This window comes from Andrena cerasifolii, chromosome 13 (assembly GCF_050908995.1).
Source record: "Andrena cerasifolii isolate SP2316 chromosome 13, iyAndCera1_principal, whole genome shotgun sequence".
In the NCBI taxonomy this organism is placed as follows: Eukaryota; Metazoa; Arthropoda; class Insecta; order Hymenoptera; family Andrenidae; genus Andrena; species Andrena cerasifolii.
The window spans coordinates 7,195,207-7,208,945 of record NC_135130.1 but is presented as its reverse complement, the minus strand read 5'-3'; the positions used below and the strand labels follow the sequence as shown (position 1 = coordinate 7,208,945).

Genomic DNA, 13,739 nt, shown 5'->3' with positions numbered 1-13,739 from the left:
AGGGAGTTCAAGCGACCCAGCGGAGCCTGGACAAACCGAGTTTAGCATCTCGGCGGACATTTTTTGATGTTCGAGGCCGCCTCCACTCGCTTTCAGCTACCTCTTAGGCTCTGTGCTCTGCTCTGTTTATTCCGAGTTCTCCATGCTTCGAACTGATTTGGGACTCACGTCGGGTTATCGAGACTCCACTGTATGCGCGCGCGATATTTAACCAAGCGGATTTGGAGGGTTATTGAATCGAAATTGGTTAGTCTGAGTAGGCGAAGATAAAGGAGGTTATGTGTTACGTTAACGGTGTTATGTGGGATTTACCGATTCTTCACTAGCGCTGCCATGTGCAGCTTGCTCCGCGAGCGCGTTCACCACGGCGTTTATCGTTTTCGACTCGCTGCCGAGGTCGTCCTCACGGTGGGCCACCAGGTTCGGGTTCTTCCCGATCTTGTTTAACCTGCGAGGAAAGCACAATTAAGCGTAGGGAATGTAGCATGGAACACGACCACCGATTATCCAACATCGATCGACTTACAAACCGTTTAGCAGTACAGGTTTTTCCTAACCAAACTGTAAGGAGCCGGAAAAAGAGAGCCTCGGACGCTGGGACTCGAATCCGCGATGTTCGGATTCGTTGCGCACTGGCCAGCCGCCTTAACCACCGTCGCCAGCGCCGACTCTCCGAGGTCTCTATATTCCGGACTCCTCTTAAGGCCCGCCACCTATGGGCCTCACTCGCACCATAGGCCGTCCTAACTGCCGACTCCTCACAAAACACATTACTCCCGCCGCGACTTGTAACAGACTTGGATTATTTGTTCTAATACCACTTGCACCGCTAAAGGTTTCACAATGTAAGGTACAAGATTGGGTAAAAGAAAGTCAATAGCTTTGAAATAACCGCCGCGGAATCACGCTTCATCCGCGAGGACCTTGAACAGCGAATGAAACATTTGTGCGCGTGAACCTTCCACGTAGCCTTCATGGTATCCGCGTCCATGAAGATTAAAAGGGAAACGTGATTCAGCGGGGGATGCAGCAGAACCGAGAATCCAACTCATTTATAAAGTATGTTATGCAAACTTATCAATACAACATTACTATGTAGTGAATGTGTCGAGAGTGTGAAAATATTTTGTCGCGATGTCTCGCAGTTCTTCGAATCGTATCTTCTACCGCGGCACAGCCACGCTCGACACGCGACACCCATGCAAGGTGGACGCGCCCCGAGCGCGGTCCTCGAAACCGTGTCGAGAAAATATTTTTTCAGGACCCTCTCAACTCATTTGGGACGCGTATGCGGAAGATACGCGTCCCTTCATCGCAAGTTAGTGCGCTCTCGTTGCAAACGTTCCTCCCCAAACTTATTCTGCACTGTCACAATTAGAACCGTTAATATTTGAATACATAGGGTGCTCGACATTAAGCAGAAACAAATTTACAGGCTGATGCTACGGTTCAAAATAAAATGAAAGTCAAGAGTAACGAAATCGCGGCGGAAGCTTCGTTTTCTAGTTATTAACGTTTAAATAGCCGGACCAGGAGCGCCTGACGCACGGCAATTCGGTGGAGAGCGGCGCGCGTTGCGTAGGTCAGTGAGGCCGTCGCGAGCGGGCGCTGAGCGCCGAATTGCCGCGCTTCAGGCGCTCCTGGGCGTTCATCTATTTAAACGTTAATAACTAGAAAGGGAAGCTTCCACCGCAATTTGGTTACTCTTGACTTTCGTTTCATTTTGTGCCGTAGTATCACCCTGAAAACTCCCGCCCGATGTCGACCACCCTGCATCTGTGGCCGAGGCAGAGTTTGCTTCTTGTGTGTGTAAGGTGTCATGTAAAAGAAGCGCGTCGTGTCCAAACCAGCACATACAGAGAAACCAAATCAGACAATAGGTTGAAGAGAAGCGACATGATGCGTGTTTTGGACAAGAAGAGTAGAGAATGATCGTACTCGAGACCGTTGGACAGTACACAATGTTCAACAAAATCAACGTGGAAGTGGGAGTGATGATTGACATCTAGTAGCACACCAACTCGATAGAACAAACCTAACCAAAGCTTATACCTCTCGGCGGCAACGCTCTCCATCGTTCTGCGCATTAAGGGGTACTGGTCCAGCACGGCGTTGAAGTGATCCACCGAGAGGCTGAAGAGATTGCAGTAGGTCTCGGCGCGCACCGACGCCACTCTCCTTGCGTTAGTCAGGAGACAAATCTCCCCGAAATAGGAGCCGTCTGACAGGGAGGTGGCGACCTCCCCGTTCGCCATCACGATATCCACTATGCCTTCTTGTATGAAGTACATTTTTGAGCCGATAGTGCCTTCCTTGATGATGATGTCACCTGAAACAACCGAGCACTCCGGCGTCACACGCTGAAGCTGCTGGTACATCGAGTTTTCTTGGGACTTAATGGACCCGGTTTCATTAACATATTCTACACCACCCAAGGAGGATGTTCTTTTAAGATTATTTGGGATCTCGAGCCTGAAGGCCTGTCAGAATATTCGCGAAATATCATGGACCCTATGCTGCTCGAATTTCGGAGCTAACGTTTCAAAGCATCCTTCGATACCCAATAGTTGTTGGGGGATTATTCCTTCGGCAGTTCTAGTGCCTCGTGTTGGGAGAGATTGCTAGAATTTTGGCTACACAGTTGAGGGTAATAGAAAATGTACTCCGCGGCTATGCTACTTTCACGACTTTCCCTGTGGACAGTGTGGGAGTACACGAAAAGGCGATTTGTGAATTATAGATGGGAAAGCTTGGGAAGATAAAGCTTGCCATCGAGTTCTCCGATTCCCTTATGAGCCTAATAATCGATACCTGGCTGGAAGACTTCGTATCTCAGTTTAGTAACGACATCTGAGACAAAGTTCGAATCGGCGTTGGCAAAGAAGGGCACGGACGCGACGAGCGACCTGCAGTTGTAATTGATCACGTCCTGGAACGAAAGAAGAACGTTTTAGGAGCTAGGAATTCGTCAGTGGCAGGTCTCTCGTTCCGTCGTACTTCTCTTAGTTTCTCCGAGAGCTCGCCAAGGATCAGCTCCTCGTCGAAGAACTTGCCCTGGTAGCGGTGCTCGAAGTACTCCGTGATCCTCTGCCTCATTTCACGCGGCAGCTTCCGATAGGCCATGTATTCCTCTACTTGTTTCACCTAGTCAGAGCAACAACAGTTAGCCCTCGTGCTCCTCGTGGCCTGGGTGCATCGAACACTGTGGCTGGCTCAATAGCTGGGCCCACTGAGGGGTGCATTTTGGGTTGTGGGGTGTAAATTATAGAGGATTCAATGCGTGCGGAAAAATTCGGTACTACGCGCAGAAATCTAACAAGGGAACATTCCCACACGAAGTATCATTAAAATCAGAATTTCTGAGTTAATGTTCCCTTGCAAGTTACCAGACACTTGGTCACTTCGATAAAACGAGAATTGGGTTAGCCAGTTCTGTGGGATCAGCAAGCCCCATAAGAGGGAGCCTGGAATAAGAGACCTCGGAGGTTCAACTTTGGTGGAGTTGGTTAGGCGCTTGGACACTACGCGGCGGATCCGCAGGTCGCAGGTCCGAGTCCCACCGCCCGAGGTCCTTTTTTCCCGCGGCTTCCACATTCCTACAGGTTTGTCAAGTGTCTGATGAAAGTATCTGAGAATCTGAGAAGGGGAGCAAACGCAGGAGGGAAGGGAAAAGAGGCCTTGCTCGCCAGATGCTGCTCGCTTCCTGAGTGCTAGCTACCTTCTCGCGGTATTGTCTTCTCGAGGAATCGAGAGATTGAATGAGATTCGTCGCGTGACCGAGGAATAGTGCGTAACACGTGGCGCCGCTGATCATGCTGAGCATAGTGAGCCACATGTCGGTCAAGGACTGCGGCGGAAACCTCCCGTATCCTATGCAGAGCATGTGCGACATGGCTTTGAAAAGGGCCCACGAGTACTGTTCCAGCCAGAACGAGTCCTGGAAAAGACGAGATCAGAAACATCATGATTCGATCGGAAAGGAGTCAATTGTCGAGGGGAGCTGGTGGAGATATAGAAGCTTTAGAATTCAAGAAAGGAAACTCGGAATCCTCTCCCAAGTTTCAGAGTCCTTTGTCCTTTGCGCTTTCAAGCTTCCATCGCGGAGAGGAAATCAGTAATCAAGGGAGGAAATCGAAAAGGAAAGCTCTTCGGTTCCATTACTTGCTCGGAAAACTTGCTACAAAGGACAATGCCTGTAATAAGTTACACCATTCTATGGTTATCTGATACGTCTAAAAGGGAGAGGAATAGTCACTTCTCACAGCTCCACCTAGAATCCGCTTCTCTGACAAATACTCAAATTATTCAAGCAAGCAATTTCGCGAAGCCCAAAAGTGGCTTGTACACCTGGAGGCTTCGATTTAATCAATTTCTGATTAAGAAGCTACTTTTCTGGATCTGAGGAAGTCTGACAAGACAACTTCGGTTAGCCGAAAATTCCGATTTTTTTTACACCTCGCAGGTTTGCAGGGAACCTTAATAGAAATATCAGAAAATGTTTCTTTTTGGTTCTTCGGGGTGGAAAAACTCCCCAAGGTAGAATTCGGAATTTTCGGATGACCGAAGTTACTTCGTCAGTTGGAATATCGCGATGGTGACAGTTTCGGCCATCGCTGAGGCGACGAAGAAGGCTGGCATACTCACTTGCAACTCGTTGATGGCTACCCAGGAGTTACTAGGAAACCCCTGGAGCATGGGGACCAGGAATTGCAGGCAGCCACTCCAGTGGCCGATCAGGAGCATCATGCAAATCAGGTTAAAAATCCGCATGAACACCGATGCCATATTCAGGAACTGCCAACAACAACGACAAAGGTTTACTCTCTTGCCGGGTCTCGGCAGCCGTGATGCTGTTTCACACTTCGGTTCAAGAACTTCTCTCGTTATCCAAAAGCTCCGGTTGCGTAGTGTACAGCAAATAAGCAAGTGTTGCACAGAAACGCGTTCAAATATTAATTCACTCAATACATTGTCCAAAGAAAAAAAAAGAAAAAAGAAAGATACAAACTATTTTAGTAAATTAGTTATCCAAAGTCTGAGTCAAGGACCATGTAAACTACCTGACGTTCTGGCGTTCAGACCTGAACGAGTGCCCTTTGACTATTCATGAATAGCTTTATTCAAAGGTAGAGTGATATTAATTGGACGTGCTCTTCAGGTTGCAGCCCTCCAGGCGTGAATAGTCTGGTATTATTATTTGGGTAGGGCACGGTCATTCGAATTTATTTGTCATTTTTCTTTTCTCTAATTTGGATGCAATAAGGGCGACAGTTTGGGTCTGAACGCGAACGATTCCAGTGTCATTTCTCTCCTAAGTAGTCTTCGCTGATCATACTTCCGGGTTTCGGTTCTCAGTTCAGAAAAAGCATGCTACATTAGAAAATACGCATCACGTGGCACACAAAAAAGTACAAGTCAATGTAACCTAAAGAAACGTTTATAGTAATGATTACTCTCTACGAATGCTTCTAAACAGAAGGAACAGAAAAACAAAAATAACGAACGAAATGTATACAATATATATATATAATACGTATGTAATCACTCTGCATTGTTAGGCCGAGATTCGCAGACCCGCTTGTAGGCCCTGATCTGTTCAGCACGGGCAATAGAACCCTGCCCACGTTTGCAATCGGGATCGACTATACCAGCGCGAGTTGCAAACTGCCCGCCTGAACAGTCGCGCCATAAGCACGATATGGGAATCCAAGTCCTTGCTAAGAGAAGAAGCTGGAGAACGCAGAAACCACACCGTCGAGAGCGAGCTGTTAATCGAGCATGTAACTCCGCACCTATTTTTTTTTTTTAAAAAAAGTAGTCACGATTTTCGCAATGGCATAAATACTGTTCACAATTACTCGAATCATGGCGAATTTGGAATTCGTTCCAAGCTCTGGCTTGATCATTTCACGCTCCACAGTCGCTAGTTGTTTCCTTCTTTTTAGCGAGCTATAAATACACAACGAAACATGCTAATCGTTCTCTCTGTTATAGATTCCAGTTTTTATCCAGCACCATAATGTGTTTATTCCACGGTCAATTATACAATTATCGATTCGTTCTTTACGATCAGCTGGGTCGTTCAGTTGAGAAGTTCGGTTTAGTAAGTTGGAATTAATTGACTGAAGAATGGCTCGCTGTGGTGGAAGTGATGGCTCTTTTAGTGTTCATGGTAAGTACGATTTCACTTCTGGCGAGTAAAAATTTTGGAATAATTGTGAATAGTATTGTAAGGACTATAATAAATATAAAGTTATGCGTTGTTTTTAATACCCTTCCCAATATCTGCGTGGAAATTTCGAGGAGGTTTGATAACAAAATTTGAAAGAACGATTGGTGTTTGGAAAATTTTCACTCACCGCGGCTGCGCGAACGCGTTTGTTTGGTTAGCGAGTTGCAAATTAGTTGCTGGCGGAGATAATTGAACGAGTCGACGGGAGATTTATCGACGTCGATTAAAGATTCATTAACGACGATGGATGGAAACGCGCGAATTGGATCTGTACGTTCTACTTTTCCGCCATGAAACACTCGTGGCGTTGAAAATTCCACGCCACTGTAGTTTTTAACAAGTTATTCATGATATTCGACCGGCGCTCGATCTTGGACGAACCGGATTTGAATTTCAAAAACGCCTGATGAAATCATATATATACGCCGTGTTTTTCTTTCCGTGTTTTTCTTCCGCAAAATAATTTACGAGCTTGGTCAAACGACCAATACGTAGATACTTTAAACTAACGCGGGCTGTAGAACTGAATCGAGGAAACAACTGGAACTATAGCAGCATGTCGTAAAAATTGCATTTGTCCATAAAAAAAAATGGAAGAACGCTCTAAAAGGTTTGATCAATCTTATCAGAAATTATTGTTCTACCGAAAACAATCTCGTAACCAAGTTGAGTGGTATAAAGCTCCCCAGAATTACTACGGAAGCTTCCAGCGGATAAATGGAGTTCCACCGAATCACCAAACACATAAGTATAATCTCGTTTCCTTTCAAATTTCGCGATCATCCCTCTTAACTCGATAGCCCTCAAAAGAATCAGGTCGCGAACGCATCTGTTGCGTGAGCAATTCGAGCCCCGCGAGCGTTCCGCGGGGCCATTGTAAGTTTCGAAGCGAGAGCCCGGCGAATAATTCAACTTGCAATGTGTTTGCAACTTTTTCCCCGTTATCCAGTGACCTGAAAAAACAAGCTGACAATTAGCTCGCTCTCCCGCGAGATCGGGCCTCGTCGAGGGTGCTCTCTGCGCTCTCCAATCGATCCAAGGGCTAGAGACTAAGGATCGGTATCAGGGTATGTTCGATGATGTGCGTAACGTGGGTATGTACAGCACACGTTCCCGCGCGCGTTTCCGTTACGACGACGCGGCTTCCGCTTTGGAAACGCGCGCAAAAAGGGAGCCCGATCGCGGGAAACGATCTCTGACCCCGGTGATCCGCGACCGATCTCGGCAACTTCCACAAATTAACCCGCGAGGGCCCGATACTCGGCATAATTATCATTCACCGCTGTAGGTCCAATATAATTCCCAGTCATTTCCTAAATTGGAGCAACCTTCGTTCACAGTATCAACTGGAGCCAAAAACTATGAGAACCACTGAGAGACTAAAAGAATTAGTGATGCTGCGCTACTGGAAGTTGGAACTCGATTCGAAATAATGTTTAGCAACGTGCTCCACCTTTCACTTCTCGAAGTCTTAAGTTCACGCAGGACAAAGTTACGTTACGTAAATGATTACGTAGTAAATACTGTTTGATGGAAAGTGTTTTGAGGTTATCTGTTGACCCCAGAGATGCGTTATCCGGTGCCAAAGGTTCTTACGACGGGGAAAACTTCTGTTTACCGACACCTGTCGGTGTTCTACCGAGTATCGGGCAATCGCGGATGCGTGTGTCGCTAGTGTCGAAATCGAATGGCGACTTCAGTCCCAGCAGGGACGGAGACCACCCTCCAGTGTCCCGTCGTTGCTCGTAGTTGGGCTGGAGCTTCGCGAGAGGCGCCACAGTCGCGGGAATTCGGTGGAGGGGGTTCGGTCCGTGTGTCGTTATTCGATTTCGATGCGAGATTGAAAGAAAAAACGCACAGAGATCCCCGCTAAACTAACGCTGCCAACAACGAACGGACGTGTGATTTAATGTCACGGATGCTCCATGGGCTGTTAACAAAAGTCAAGTGTGTCTGTTTCTGCGCCTACTGGTATAAGTACGGGTTAAAAAACACGGGGCGATGGTAAAACTTACTGCTAGACCACAACTATACTTTCAAAATACATTACCTGGCATCTGAACGAAAATGGAACACAAGAAACTGAAAACAGAACGAACTAACAAACATCGTCATGCGGTACACATACACGACCGAGCGCGCGCGCAACGCTACGTTGAGAGTCGATGATTGTAGATATATACCTGTGTGTGTGTGTGTGGTTGTGTGGATGGCTGAGGTGTGTGTGTTGTTTGCGCACGTTAATAAAATGGCACTTGGTTCCCTTCACGCATGGTAGAGCGCGCATAGTGGATATGCATACGCATGGTTTGAGTCATTCAGAAAACAAAAGAGATGAAAGAGACAGAAACGATAATGGGCAAATCAGAAGAGAAGGAGAGACGAACGAGACACGGAAAGAAAGAAAAAGAAAGAGAACGAACAAAACGGGGCGATGGTTCACGTACATGTGCAACAGTGAAACTCAACATCGAGACCTTCCGCTCTAAGAGAAGGCGAGTCACAACGTCCATTTAATAAATAAAACGAATAAGGAGACGCAAAGCGGTCACGTGTTCGGTGGCGACTTGTCACGGTCGACAAATGAACAGCTAAAAAGGATGATCGATCTAAGAATGGTCAGTACAAGTAACGATGGCGTTGTATTTGTTCATCTCGCATCGCTTTCTCATTCTACTTTGCGATTTTTCTGTTTCTCTTTGTAGTCGTTTTGCACAAATGAAAGAAGAGAGAAAAACAACAACGAAAAGCGCGCGCCGTGCTCATGTATCCACGCGCAGCGCCCTTCGTGTGCGCGTGCATACGTGGACCAGCGTTGCCAGAAGTAGGGGGGGGGGAGTGGCCGCGTAGGGGGCTGCTGACGTAGTGGGGAGTAGTAGACGGAGAATTAGTATTAGTCTAAATATATACAGATCTCCGTGACGTCGGCTACATTTATAGCTACCCGTGACGACACGAGCCCCCTACGGTGACCGGTTCTCCCAGCAACGCTGGACGTGACGCACGCGCGCGCAGGTGGTGGCCAACAGCGTTACTAAAACAACGGAAAACTCACGCAGGAAACCAAAAGGATGCAATGTGGGGGGGGGGAGGGGGAGGTGGGACCAACGAAAAGAAAAAAACAAACGAACAGAAGGACAGCAACGAAGAGGCAATTGGGAAGGAAATAAATGGGAGCGGTTGACAGTTGGTAACTGGGGAGCGCAAATCGATCCTCGATCGGCGAGAGGGTGGGGGATGATCGCGAACGTTCTCGGAGACGTTCGAGCGACTACCGCCGGGAAAATGAAGGGGGTGGGAGTGGTTGGATGAACTCAACAAAATGGAAACGAGGAAAAACAAAACAACGGAACCAAACGAAGGGGAGAAACGAGCAAACAAACAAACACGTAGAACGATAACGAATTGAAAAAGGGACAGAGAGAGAAAGAGAAAGAGAGAGGGATAGTCAAAGAGTGAGAAACGAAAAGAAACAAGAAACAGATATAGAAAGAAAGGGAGATTTATGGAGACAGAGGGGGAGAGAGAGACATAGAGAGAGAGATAGAGACAGAGTGATGGGAGGGACAGAGAGAACGTAAAAAGAACGCCAGCTGTCAAGTCAAACAATCATCAAGCGGCGAAAAAGCCAGGCTCTAAGCAACGAAGCAAGCCACCTCTTCCTCTCGCTATCGTTTTTAACGGTATTCTCTGTTTCTCTGCGCCTGCTTGCAGCCACACACACAGATAGCCAGCCAGTATCGCAAAAAGGGGTGCATTTTCTTGGCCAAGAAGCAACAGAGGCGCTCAAGGGGCTTAGGGGGGGGATGGGAGGTTTGGGTGAATGATGAGTGGTCGAGGGTGGGTGGAAGAAAGGAGGCGAGAGAGATAGAGAAAGAGAGAGAGAGTGAAAGTCGTTCGCAGAGCAGCGGCAGGGGTAGCGAGCTCTCTACTCTCACACTGCGCCCTAATTGTTATTCCGTTTCCTTTTCTGGTACGTTTCATTTCCGTTTTCGTTACTCATCTAGGAAAAGAACAGCGATTGCGCCTCGTACTGGGGTTGGGGGGGGGGTGGTCGAAGGGTGCTCGGAGGTATGTCAAGGGCAGGGGTGAAGGGTACGATGATGATGGCTAGCGATGGGCTACGACACGCTTCGAATCGCCAATTGGAACGCGTGAAACGAGAGTCTTGAATCGCTCTGAATGTTAGCTGGGGTGGTTAGTAATAGGGGGGTGTAAGCTCTATCGACGTTCAAACCGGCTGAGTTTGGATTGGATGGAAAGCGATTTTGATATGTAGTCTGATGCGGAATCTTTTTGGGAGGTCTGTTTCTCCGGGGGATATCTTAGCTGCGGGATGTCTTTTGGTGGATATAGGGATGAGATGGAAGAGGTATCTGGGAAGATGGAGAATTCTTCAGTTGTGAATCTGGGAGTCCTAAATTTTCTTGATCTGGAGGTCCCAGAATTCTAGATCTGGGAGTCCCAAATTTTCTTGATCTAGAGGTCCCAGAATTCTTGATCTGGGAGTCTTAGAATTCTAGATCTGGAGATCCAAAATTTTGTAGATCTGGGGGTCCCCTAATTCCAGATCTGGGAGTTCAAAATGTTCTAGATGTGGAAGTCTTAAAATTCGAGATCTTTGGATCCCAAATTTTGTAGATCTGGGAGTCCCCTAATTCCAGATCTGGGAGTCTCATATTTTCTAGATCTGGGGCCCCCAGATTCTACTTTCTTGCGAAATCCTTGACCACCTTTAGCTCCATGCCCGCGAGGCTCCACCGTGTCCACCCATTCAGGCCCCCCTAAGCCACGCCGGGACTGTCCAGTCTGCCGAGGCCTCCCTTAGACCCTCGAACGCCATCGCGCTAAGCTAACATCCAAAGCGATCCAATGCCTCCGGGACGGCGATATCGCGCTGGACCTCGAAGCAGAGAGTCGGCCACCCGTCGCTAACAGCGGCACACTGGTGCGATTTTGCAACAAAGCGACAGAGAAGGGACGCCCAATCAACGTGCGCTCGTTTCCAAAGGATCGTGCACACCGTCTAGCGATCAAAAAAGCGAATTTCAAAGAGACAGTGCGTGGACGTAGCGGGCTGAATTAATTAAACGGAGTTGCGGCCGCTCAGTACTTCCGGCTCGCTGGGCGTCGACCGATGCCCCAGGTGGCCCAGAGACGTGTCAGGGCGCCTAGAATGTCCCTGGGGGCTGGGGCTCGCGTTCCGGGGTTGGGGGGGGGGGGTGGGCAAGGGGATGTCTGATCCATGATTTTCCGAAAGAACTAACCGCGGGGACGGAACAGGGAATGGGGTGAAAACTTGGAAAATACATACGTATTAAAAGATACAGCAAATCAGGCATAGAGTAACGAGAGAAAAATAGAGACATACAGAGAGAAAGAGAAAAAGAGAGGGGTAGGGATCCGCGATGTAAAAAGATAGATGTGATCTGTATTGGTCAGCAACCGATCTTCTGCCGCGTTTCCATCGGCTCGGAGCGCATCATAGCCGCGGTTCCACGTCGTCGACTTGGTCTGACAACGAAAAAAGAACCGAAGGGATGTGCGTCGCTCATGGGGGCAGATAAACAGATAGAGAAAGAGGGTGGTGAGTGGAAAAACGAGTTAAATAGAGAATCACTGCTCCGTCATCCTCAAGAGCGTTGGGCTTCAGGTCACTTTTTCCGCTCTTCTTTTCTTTTCCTCTTTTTTTTTCTGGGCAAAGGGCGGGGGCGGGTCTGGTCCGGGAACTTTCTCTAATGGTCGTAATCTATCGCAATGTCACACACATATACGGTATGCATGTGTATAATGTATATTATATATATATATCTATATAAAACACACTTTTGGTACTTTCTCATCGCTAGGCGGGTGCCGATGGTGAAATGTATAGAAGCATAGCCTATTGCTGCGGGTAATATGTAATGTATAATGCGGCGGAAAAGTAGAAGCGAATGTTTGTAATAAACCAACGAGCCAATCAGCGTACAGCTCCTGCGTCCAGCTGCCTCGCGATCACCGGTCCCCGTTTTCTGAGACACTATCGACCAAAGGGACCCCGTGCCCAAGACGCTACATTATTCTCTTTTGTTTCGTTTCTCTCTCCTCGGTGCTGCCCTCTCGCGGCGCACGCGTCTCGTGGCAATCGTCTCCCCGCCGTTTCACGACTATTCACCTTCCTGGCTAGTCCGATCATCCGGGCGTCTCTATTCTCTTGGTGGGCAAGCTGGCGAGATAAGAGAGAAGAGAGAAGAAGAGGAAAAACAAATGGAAAAAGAAAAGACAGAGAACGAAGAGAAGAGAACCGTCCCGCTTGCGCGCGTCGAATCGGCGGCGGGGGCGTTACGGGGAGCAGGCGATATTACAGGCGTCCTTCGTTCGGCGTGTGACGAAAACGGGACCGGAAGTGGCCGCGAGGCGGGTTCGACGGCGAACCCCGTTTCGTTGGACGCGAGCTCTCGCGCATTCGTTCAGGGCGGGTTACCTTAAAAATAAGGTCGCTTTTGCTGAAACCGGACTTCTTTTTACTCATATTGTCAGAACTTAGGCGCCCCCTCCGCTCAGTGCGTTTTTTTTGTAGGTTCTGCAATATCTAGAAACAAAAGAAAGCGGGACATAGCAAGACGTAATAAGAAAAGGGCCAGGTTATCAAGAGATTCGTATAGAGAGACAGAGAGGGAGAGGGAGAGAGAGAGAGAGAGAGTTAGAGAGAGATAGAGATGGAGATAGAGATAGAGATAGAGATAGAGATAGAGATAGAGATAGAGATAGAGATAGAGATAGAGATAGAGATAGAGATAGAGATAGAGATAGAGGTAGAGATATAGAGATAGAGGTAGAGATATAGAGATAGAGATAGAGATAGAGATAGAGATAGAGATAGAGATAGAGATAGAGAGGGCAGGAAAGACAGATAGGGGTGGCGGGAGTTTCTAGGTGGAAGGAAGAGAAAAAGAAGAAGAACCGAGAGAGAGAATTCATAAACGAAATAACGTAAGAAAAGAAACGGATAGGGGGTGAGGAGGGTGTTTGACGAGACTGGTCGTTGAAAAATTATGGGAGAAAGAGAATAGAATCTTTGGTATCAATTAGTTGACAGAAGATGCGTGTCGCATAAAGTAGTATATATATGTATAGAGACTGATAAAGAGGGGAAGAGAAGACAGTTGGGAGCAGAGATCGGTATAGGCGAACAGGAGGATCAAGTTCCTTCTTCTTTTTTAGCCTTTCTCTTTTCAGTTTTTCAAAGTCCCACGAAAAACGCTAAGGGTCCCAACACAACACAGGGGCCTCCCGTCGCCTTCCTATAAACCATCCCTTCGCGACTTGGTCCGCTGCTGAGAGTGGTCGTCCCACCGTCGACGACCGTCGTCACGCAGTACCCCCACATTTTTCTCCCCCATAGTCGTCGCTCGTGCACGCTTCCTCGATCGTTCTACCGTCTGGATCGAGCGATCGCGTTCCAGGGACGCGGCAAGGGGCACGTGCCCGCGCGCGTCCAGATCCTTCTTCCTCCTCGATACGC

The 13,739-nt window shown here is 48.0% G+C and overlaps 1 protein-coding gene across 9 annotated transcripts in view; it reads right to left on the bottom strand.

Annotated features, from left to right (window-relative positions):
* Positions 1 to 13,739, bottom strand: part of Ih (hyperpolarization activated cyclic nucleotide gated potassium channel Ih) — a 144,380-nt gene that overhangs the window by 1,850 nt on the left and 128,791 nt on the right. For 4 of the 9 annotated variants that reach the window (XM_076825621.1, XM_076825630.1, XM_076825622.1 and 1 more), the window contains 7 exons: positions 12,699 to 12,806; positions 4,645 to 4,794; positions 3,719 to 3,937; positions 2,998 to 3,144; positions 2,812 to 2,929; positions 2,041 to 2,329; positions 313 to 448 (listed from right to left, as the gene is read on the bottom strand). In XM_076825621.1, the coding sequence (XP_076681736.1) occupies positions 313 to 448; positions 2,041 to 2,329; positions 2,812 to 2,929; positions 2,998 to 3,144; positions 3,719 to 3,937; positions 4,645 to 4,794; positions 12,699 to 12,806 (1,167 nt within the window). The remainder of the gene's footprint in view (positions 1 to 312; positions 449 to 2,040; positions 2,330 to 2,811; positions 2,930 to 2,997; positions 3,145 to 3,718; positions 3,938 to 4,644; positions 4,795 to 12,698; positions 12,807 to 13,739) is intronic. The other 5 variants (XM_076825623.1, XM_076825631.1, XM_076825628.1 and 2 more) reach the window with 3 other exon arrangements.